Source organism: Sardina pilchardus, chromosome 3, assembly GCF_963854185.1.
Source record: "Sardina pilchardus chromosome 3, fSarPil1.1, whole genome shotgun sequence".
NCBI classification, from domain to species: Eukaryota; Metazoa; Chordata; class Actinopteri; order Clupeiformes; family Clupeidae; genus Sardina; species Sardina pilchardus.
The window spans coordinates 20,982,019-20,991,344 of NC_084996.1; the positions used below are offsets into that span (position 1 = coordinate 20,982,019).

The 9,326-nt window shown below is 43.4% G+C and overlaps 1 protein-coding gene across 2 annotated transcripts in view; it reads left to right on the forward strand.

Annotated features, from left to right (window-relative positions):
- The first annotated feature begins 317 nt into the window (after positions 1 to 317).
- The window catches only part of fdxr (ferredoxin reductase), a 29,173-nt gene continuing 20,164 nt past the window's right edge, over positions 318 to 9,326 (forward strand). For both annotated transcript variants that reach the window (XM_062532379.1, XM_062532380.1), the window contains exons 1-6: positions 318 to 475; positions 944 to 1,045; positions 1,300 to 1,397; positions 4,332 to 4,427; positions 5,394 to 5,516; positions 8,977 to 9,090. In XM_062532379.1, coding sequence (XP_062388363.1) covers positions 970 to 1,045; positions 1,300 to 1,397; positions 4,332 to 4,427; positions 5,394 to 5,516; positions 8,977 to 9,090 — 507 coding nt within the window. In that variant the 5' untranslated portion in view covers positions 318 to 475; positions 944 to 969. The remainder of the gene's footprint in view (positions 476 to 943; positions 1,046 to 1,299; positions 1,398 to 4,331; positions 4,428 to 5,393; positions 5,517 to 8,976; positions 9,091 to 9,326) is intronic.

Below are 9,326 nucleotides of genomic sequence, written 5' to 3' on the forward strand. Positions count from 1 at the left end.
GGCACACAGACCAGCAAAAAACTAAATTGAAGATCAGCCAATGAAAATGACCCCCATGTCTGGCATTGAAAATTACCTTGAGTAGAGATGTGATTGATAAGATGACCATGAGACAGTGTAGGCCTACTTTTAGTGTGTGTGTGTGTGTGTGTGTGTGTGTGTGCGTGCGTGCGTGCACTGGTGTATGTATCTGCGTATCTGAGAGAGAGAGAGAGAGAGAGAGAGAGAGAGAGAGAGAGAGAGAGAGAGAGAGAGAGAGAGAGAGAGAGAGAAAGAAAGCTATATGAGCCTTCTTTGGTGAGACACGAAATCTTTTACTTGCGGAACCTTTGTGCTGGAAACTTGCTCTTAGACGGAATATTGAGACCGACGCACTCACACAGATGTACATTTGAAACTCCCGTGGACGTTTTATTCATTCCAAAGTTATGCTCTTGTTCTCCAAATTAATAATGTGAACTCGTCTGGTGTCATTGTAAGTTTCTTGTCAAACTAAGACTTATTTCTCATGTTGTCTCATTCTGAAATCGGCTTACAAGAACTCAGTAGGCTATGTTGCACATGTCACTGTCAAAGTTTTGACACGACCTGAAAAGCTTAGTGTTTATCTTTCAGATAGTTACTGTTAGCGTTGAAAAATGTTTAGTCATTTAAGTGAGTATGGCCGTTTCATGTCCCTATGGGATATACATGAAAGTACAAATGCAGCGTTGTATTACTTGACTGCTGTCAGAGGGTAAGCTATGCCTTACTTGTGAAAACATAGCAACGTTTAACGTTAGCTCAGCCATTCTTTCAGAATGCCGAGGTGATTTGCACGAAACAAAGAATCCATACAGTAGTGAATGAAAAGCCTAATTCCTGCCTGCATCATATAATCTGTTTGAGCATAAGCTACTTGTTGGCCAGCAATCAGTCATGTAATTTTCGTCCTGTGTTTCAGTATCGCGTTTTCAACCCAGTCCTAAAATGAGGCGAATAGTCAAAAAAACATTGCTTGACATCGTTGCATTAGCACGGACGTCGCCCAAGAACGCCGGATATGGTAAGTACATCATCATTACAGTGACAGTAAGCTACATGTCGCCATGTAGGCTGGGCCGGTCCCAATTCTCATCTTCCACTAGATTTTTACTCTATCCCTAAAGGCACACCTTGTAGTGATTTCATATAATATGCCAGGTGGCCGTTTTAGTGTTGACTTCACTGGTATTTCAGTGATTGAGTGGCTGCTTGAAAACAGAACGTCATTAACAATTTCCTGCTTTGTACCTTTGTGTCTCTATCTTGTTCACACAGCACTTCGTGGGCTTTCTACAGCCTCTGACCCGAACACAAAGGTTTGCATTGTGGGAGGAGGTCCGGCTGGTTTTTACACTGCCCAGCACCTTATAAAGGTGAGACTCTGTGATAATAGCGCAGTCCACCTCCGCCCAAACTCATTTCTCATATCTGTTATCTTTTCTTGATAGGTGACGTTTATGTCTGGTCTTAGTATGACTCTTTGCTTCAGTCACGGCGGTCTGAGTACAGCTGTTAAATGCCTTGTGGTAAAACAAATCTTGACAACCTGGCATGAGAGCCATTGATGGAGGGCGCAAGTTGCATTAGTGAGACACACAAATACTGAAGAAGAACACAAGTTCTTCCCTAACTTGATGCATTGTATGTAAACCATACATTATTGTACACAGTGTAACACATGTGCAATTTAGGGAGAGTCTAAAAATTTCTGCCACAGCTGATTGTATCTTTCATTTTCCAGAATGAGCTACTTGCATGGAAGGCTCTTAATGTGGCCACTTTGTTTTGTTTCCTCTGTTGCAAGTAGTCCATTGCCAGATTGAACAAGTAAACACTCATTTCCATGAACTATTTCCATGAGTATTCATGCAATGATGAGGAGTTGGCTGGACTGTAATGACCAACAGTTTCTCTGTTTAAGCAGGGTCTATTAGAAGCAGGGTCCAGTGTGTTGGTTAGCAGGCAAAGGGATCTCAGAAAAGATCTCCGCGATCTGATGCAGTTTGATTTCTATTGGAACAAGAGCCAACTCATCACTCATCGTTTCCAGCATGCTCTTTAAGTCAGACCCTCTCTGAGTGATTTTGTTTGGCCGCTTAGCTGCCGCAAGAGAGGGTACTTGCACCCTCAATCAGGGAGCGGACAGAGTTTAATGCACAGCCATAACTCCTCCCCCCCATTAGACACCACAGACATTTTCTGTCAGACACCAACACCAGTGTCATAAGCTCAGTTAAACACAAAACTGGGCTAAAGTTTGCCTAGCTTTACATTATAGCTTTATTTTTATTGTAGGACTTTATAATGGCATATTATACTATAAAGTTTAGTTTTATATGACGTTTTATAGGACTTCTTGTACACCGTTCACGGTGATGTTTTATGAAGAGACCATTTTTTCCATCATAAATGACTGACACATGGCTGTTAGTGTAGGAGAGTGTAGGGAGCTTGGTGCACACCTGTGGGGACAAGAACATAGTGTTTCATATGTAGACTGTTTGCACGTATGCACACACGTACGCACACACACACATGCACGCACACAAGCGCAGACATACGCATATGCACCTGACATGCATACACACACACGATCCATGACACGCACACAGTCTCTCTCTCTCTCTCTCTCTCTCTCTCTCTGCTCCTACCTGTGTGTCTTCTGTCTTCTGTTCTATTGGAAGAAGAGCCAACTCATCACTCATCGTTTCCAGCATGCTCTTTAAGTCAGACACACTCTGAGTGATTTTGTTTGGCCGTTTACCTGCCGCAAGAGAGGGTACTTGCACCCTCAATCAGGGAACGGACAGAGTTTAATGCACAGCCATAACTCCTCCCCCCCATTAGACACCACAGACATTTTCTGTCAGACACCAACACCAGTGTCATAAGCTCGGTTAAACACAAAACTGGGCTAAAGTTTGCCTAGCTTTACATTATAGCTTTATTTTTTATTGTAGGACTTTATAATGGCATATTATACTATAAAGTTTAGTTTTATATGACGTTTTATAGGACTTTTTGTACACCGTTCACGGTGATGTTTTATGAAGAGACCATTTTTTCCATCATAAATGACTGACACATGGCTGTTAGTGTAGGAGAGTGTAGGGAGCTCGGTGCACACCTGTGGGGACAAGAACATAGTGTTTCATATGTAGACTGTTTGCATGTATGCACACACGTACGCACGCACACACACGCACACACATCCATATGCACCTGACATGCATACACACGCACATGACCCATGACACGCACACTCTCTCTCTCTCTCTCTCTCTCTCTCTCTCTCTCTCTACCTGTGTGTCTTCTGTGGCCTTGTTGGTGTAGTAGAGTTGGTTTCCTCTGTTGTCACTGTGCGCTCCAGAGGAAGTGGTACTGTAGGCCTGTGCTGTGCATAGGTTCACATGCACCTCAGCAGGCAAGGCCACATGAAACATACAGGCAGCGTCTCTGCCATGAAGCACACTGTGGGAAGAGCAGGGGAGCTCACTTCACACACATCCATGCATCAGCTTATTTTTATGTGATCACACAAACACACAGAGTTTGTGTGATCACATACTTCCCTGAATGGCCAGTATGGCAGCCTCCAGGGTGAACCACTGTAACCACATTTGTAACAGTAGAAAAGCACTCAGAGAGCTCAGACCTCCGCCAAGCAAAAACATAACCGCCTCCTGGATCCGGACAGTAATACAGATCACTCACTTTTTGACTTATCTTGCGAACAGACTTTTTTGTAATTTAATTTTACGAGACAAGATCTATTCTGGCTACTGCCGTTTAGGCACAGTGAAATATTCTCAAAAAGGCCGTGTGCATGTGTAGACAGCACTTGAGACATTTGCACTTTGAACCTTGTAAATTTGAAGATAAGATCACTGAAAAAAAAGCAAACATTGCTAGTTGTGGCTGTATCCAGTAATGGATGATGTTGATGTCTGTGTCTATGTGTCTCTGTGTGTGTGTGTGTGTGTGTGTGTGTGTGTGTGTGTATGCACGTGTGCGTGCATAACTCTGCTTGTCAGCTCTCATGTTTGGAAAAGATTGGTCAGCGCCGCACTCTAGCCATCATTAGATGACATCAGTAACTTTCTATCATCAGTGTTTGTCTTCTTTTCATAATCCCTCACATGTTGGTGTAAACATAAGGGTTGGTGTGAGTGTGTTTTCCTCATGTCCCACTTCTGTGTGTGTTTGTGTGTTTGTGTGTTTGTGTGTGTGTGTGTGTGTGTGTGTGTGTGTGTGTGTGTGTGTGTGTGTGTGTGTGTGTGTGTGTGTGTGTGTGTGTTTTCCTCCAGGGTCGTCCCGATGTGCAGGTGGATGTCTACGAGCGCCTTCCCGTCCCGTTCGGCCTTGTGAGATTTGGGGTTGCCCCTGACCACCCCGAGGTCAAGGTCTGTCTGTCCATCCCTTAGCTTTTGGTCATCACAAGGTCTGTCTGTCCATCCCTTAGCTTTTGGTCATCACAAGGTCTGTCTGTCCATCCCTTAGCTTTTGGTCACAAGGTCTGTCTGTCCATCCCTTAGCTTGTGGTCACATGACTGAGCGGGCAATACTTCAGTTGGCTAGGCTAATTCAGTGGGTAAAGCCTCAACCCAGGCTTCATTGCTCCATTCTTCCTAAACTGCCTAAATAGGATGAAAAATAGACGTATTCTCAGTATGATGGACCATTATAAGTTTGCACTGCATGCCCATTCATTTTATATAATGCCCAAGATTCAGAATATGTATTTTACAGACCTTAATTCAGACAAGGTTTGAACAGCATCTGAGACGGTGCAACAACAACCTTATCTGAGTTGACAGGGAATGACTGAGCTGGCAATACTTCAGTTGGCTAGGCTAAAGCCTCAACCCGTGCTTCAGTGCTCCTCTCTCTAATATGCTCTCTACCTAATAGAAGAGAAAGAATTTTAACATGAATAATTTCTGCATATTTCATTGAAACTCTTACTTTGTGATATTAGCAAGGGAGGGAGGGAACAGGGGAAGGAGCCAGGCACTCTGACTATATTACGCACACTGTATAACATATACAACACACATTTTGTTGGTATAAACATGTCGACGACAACACACATCATGTCAAACAAACACCCTTCCCACACACAAGCTGATGCCCACACACATACAGTACACACACACTTGTACACTATATCGGCATTCTTGTTGTGTGTGTGTGTGTGTGTGTACGTAAACAATCTTCCTCCAACACACATATAGAGTACACTGCACACTCACAAGTACAGCCCTTTCCCGTCATATAGTCACACACACACACGGCCTTTCACATGATGTGCCCTGTGATTACATTGCACTCACGTATTCATTGTGTTTATTGTGTTTATTGTTTTACAGAATGTCATCAACACCTTCACTCAGACGGCCCAGCATGAGCGCTGCCGATTTCTGGGAAACGTCAACGTTGGCAAAGACGTGAGCGTGGAGGAGCTGAGGCAGGCTTACCATGCAGTGGTGATGGTGAGGGAGGGAGGGAGGGAGGGAGCGAGGGAGGGATGGATGGATGGAGGGAGGGAGGGAGGCACTTTGGTTTATCATGCAGTGGTGATGGTGAGGGAGGGAGGGAGCAAGGGATGGAGGGAGGGAGGCACTCTGACTCCTGCTCCGTGTGAGTGACTGAGTGACTGAGTGACTGAGTGAGGGAGGGAGGGAGGGAGCGAGGGAGGGAGCGAGGCACTTTGACTCCTGTTCCGTGAGTGAGAGAGAGAGAGAGAGAGAACTGCCTCTCTGATTCCACTTCCTGCTTCATGGGTGTACGTGTGTGGAGGTGTGTGTGTTTATGTGTGGGTGTGTTGCTCTCTTTAACTCACCTCTCACTTGTGTGTGTCAAGTCAAGTCAAGGTAGCTTTATTGTCCCCAAGGGGCAATTTTGTTTGTGTGTGTGTGTGTGTGGGTGGGTGTGGGAATGTTTGCATTGGCTAGTTGTTTGGTGATTGTGTTCGTGGCAGTCAATTTTGTTGGCTGTGGCAGACAGCCCCTGGGACATTCTCTGGAACAATGTGGATCCATGTTCTAAGGGGCTGCTATTGTTGAATTTGTTATCAAAGGATTATTAAATAACGAAAGTGAAAATCCAAGGGCAAAAATGTTTTACCAGTCTTCGTTTTGAGACTTTATGAGACAAAATTTGTCTAATACACATTTTTGCCCTTGGATTTTCATTTGTCTCTGGAGCATGAATACTCTTCCTAAACTGCCCAAATAGGATGAAAAACAGACATATTCTCAGTATTGAGAGAGAGAAGGAGAGTGCTGCGTTGGGTCAAATATAAAGATTAAAATCGGGTGCTCTTCGGAATGGACATAAATGAAATTGAAAAAACTGCGACTGTCCTGTATTAAAAACGCTGTGCTGTGTTGAAGGCAGTCAAAAAGTCCGAGGCACACCGATATAGTGAAAAAAGTTAAAAATCCTTTATTGCATTTGGATAAGCCTACGCGTTTCGACTCTACTGAGTCTTCCTCAGGGCAATTGCAAAGGATTGCCCTGAGGAAGACTCAGTAGAGTCGAAACGCGTAGGCTTATATTCTCTGAGACGGTGCAGCAACAACCTTATCTGAGTTGACAGGGAATTACCCCCAATATCTGTGCTGTCCCTTGTTAAGTAAGTTTTGACCTGGAGTTCAGGGACCTTGCTCTGCACAGTATAGTCGGGGATTATTAGGGTGCTTTTGTATCTGGTTATCAGCTGTTTATGGTTTCCTCTGCAATGTCAAAATGTGAACCGGTTGTACAATATGTTCTGGCATCTGCAAAATTTCAACTGTTTACTGGCTATGTAATATTTCATTCAAGGGTAGCACTTTATACCAAGCACTCCTGAATTATATAATTTTAGGTTTCTCTTCTCCATCTGTCAACACTGCTTCAGGGTATTGGTAAATCACACCTCAATAAACAGAAATGTTGTTTGTTGGTAGTAGGACCGTATTACAGTACCAGTGACCAGCCGGTACTTAGGCCATATTTTTTATCCCGTTGAAGAAATGATTAATCTTTCAATTGTATATTGCATCCTGCGTCTTGCCTGGTCCAGTTGGGGTGTCCACAGCCACGGCAACCTTGACAGGGAGACAGGGCCGTAATCCCCCTCCAGACAATTGCATTACCCTATCCCACCCATAGCATCTATTTATTTGTAAATGTACATGCTGTATTTATTCTTATACATAGCCTTACTGCCCTTATTCTATTCTTACTGTTTTTCTGTGTTATTGTTGAGTGTTGTTCTTGAGAGAAAAGATTAACTGGAGTCAAATTCCGTGTTTGTTTACGCAAACCTGGCCAATAAAGCTGATTCTGATACGGATAATAAAATAGATAAGAAATGCTTTATTGATCTTGAAGGAAATGCACTGCCCAGTGCGTTGAATCAAACACAGGCTTCCTTTAGCCGGTGATTGACCTTACACCATTCCACACCTCTCTCATGTGCTGATTGCAGATAGAAAATCATCAAAAATAATAATAATTACAAATTGATATTCAGAAAAATTGTTTTCACCAAACCAACGAGAAACCAGATACATCTCAAACTAAATGTATACATAGTCTGGTGGTCTATTGTGACTTTGGGTCTCTCATGTCTCTGATGCCTATAATGCAGACATCGTTGAGGGGAATGAGGTGTCTGTACTGCTAGCCTGGCTAGCACCTACTGTACCACTTCTCAAATGAGACGTGGTCTGGCAACCAAACCATTTTCTCGTATTTGAAAAAAAATGCCCAGATCCGTTCATTGGGCGCCACGTATGTCTATCAAATGCGTCTGTGCATAGCTCATCATCGTCTTGCTTTCCCCCCTGTTCTGTGATTGGTCCCCTATCTGAGGCAAAGATTAGGGCGGTAGTTTCCAGGCTGCCTTAGCAGCGTGAATCAAATTGCGCGCAAGGCAGCATGGGAACACCCAGGCTAGTGTGCTGCTGTAATCAAGAATAGAAAGCCATTATTGTCATCGTATATTACTCTGCATTCAACACGGGTTGGAGAAGTGCTTGAGGGAGACGAGGAAAATCAAGGATAAATAAATGGATAAACACTGTCGAAAAATATCACTCTAAAATATAATTCAGGCCAGTGCTTGGTATAAAGTGCTACCCTTGAATAGCTGCCAAAATATTACAGCCAATAAACCGTTTAAGTCTTGCAGATGCCAGTAAATATTGCACAACCGGTTCATATTTTGATATTGCACAAGAATAATAAACAGCAGGATGTCTGAAAGGTGTGTTCAGGAGTCATTGTGTACCAGCATGAATGTAGGTATTTCACAAGAGGAAATAGCAATCTGGACAGATGGAAGATTACAGATAACACTATGAAAGGTTACAGTGAAGATATGCTATTAAGTGCAGGGATCCCACAGGTCAGAGGTCAGGGAATGGTGTTGTAGCAGTTTAAAATGCAATCTATTCCAGGAATGGAAAGTCAGGGAATGTTGTCATTTGTGGGGCGGTCGTGGAAAAATCAGGGAATTTTGCGGAGCCGATTAAAGGAACACTATGCAGTTTCGGGTAAATTCATTTACAACTCCCCCTAGAGTCGCCGAGCGAAGGAGCAAGTGAGAGAGTGAAAGCAGGAAGCAGGAATCATTGAAAGCAGGTCCTATTCATGGGTTTCTCAAGGCAAACTGAGGGAATGATGCACAGCCATTCAAAAACATGACTGGTTTTCTAAAGATACAACGCTTAATGCTAATGGGGGAAGTGTCCCTTTAAGACATCCACTTTAACTTATATCAGTAATGTTATTCAGCTAGTTGTAATTTCAAAGAAAGGACACTTCTCCATTTAGAATGTTAGCTAGCTAGCTAGCTAGCGCAAACTTACAGCACTGTTTAGCAAGCAACACCTTTAATGAAATTTTCCTCTCTCCATCTGTCTGTCTGTCTGTCTGTCTGTTTGTCTGTCTGTTTGTCAGAGTTATGGTGCTGAGGGGAACCGCAGTATGGGTGTACCAGGGGAGCACCTGTCTGGTGTGTACTCCGCCAAAGACTTTGTAGGCTGGTACAACGGACTGCCATACAACAAAGAGGTAGGCCGTGTGTGTGCGTGTGTGTGTGTGTGTGTGTGTGTGTGTAAATATAATCATAAATTATGAGAAAAAAAATCGAATTAAAAAAAAAAAAAAAAAACCCTGAAGAGGTGTGTGGTTGATTAGCTACAAGGAAGAGAATGACAGACCAGCATCCTGGTGGCTTGTGGATAGAAACTGTCTTTTTTTGCACAAATGTAAAATACCATATCTTCCAGTAAATCTAATTCATCTAC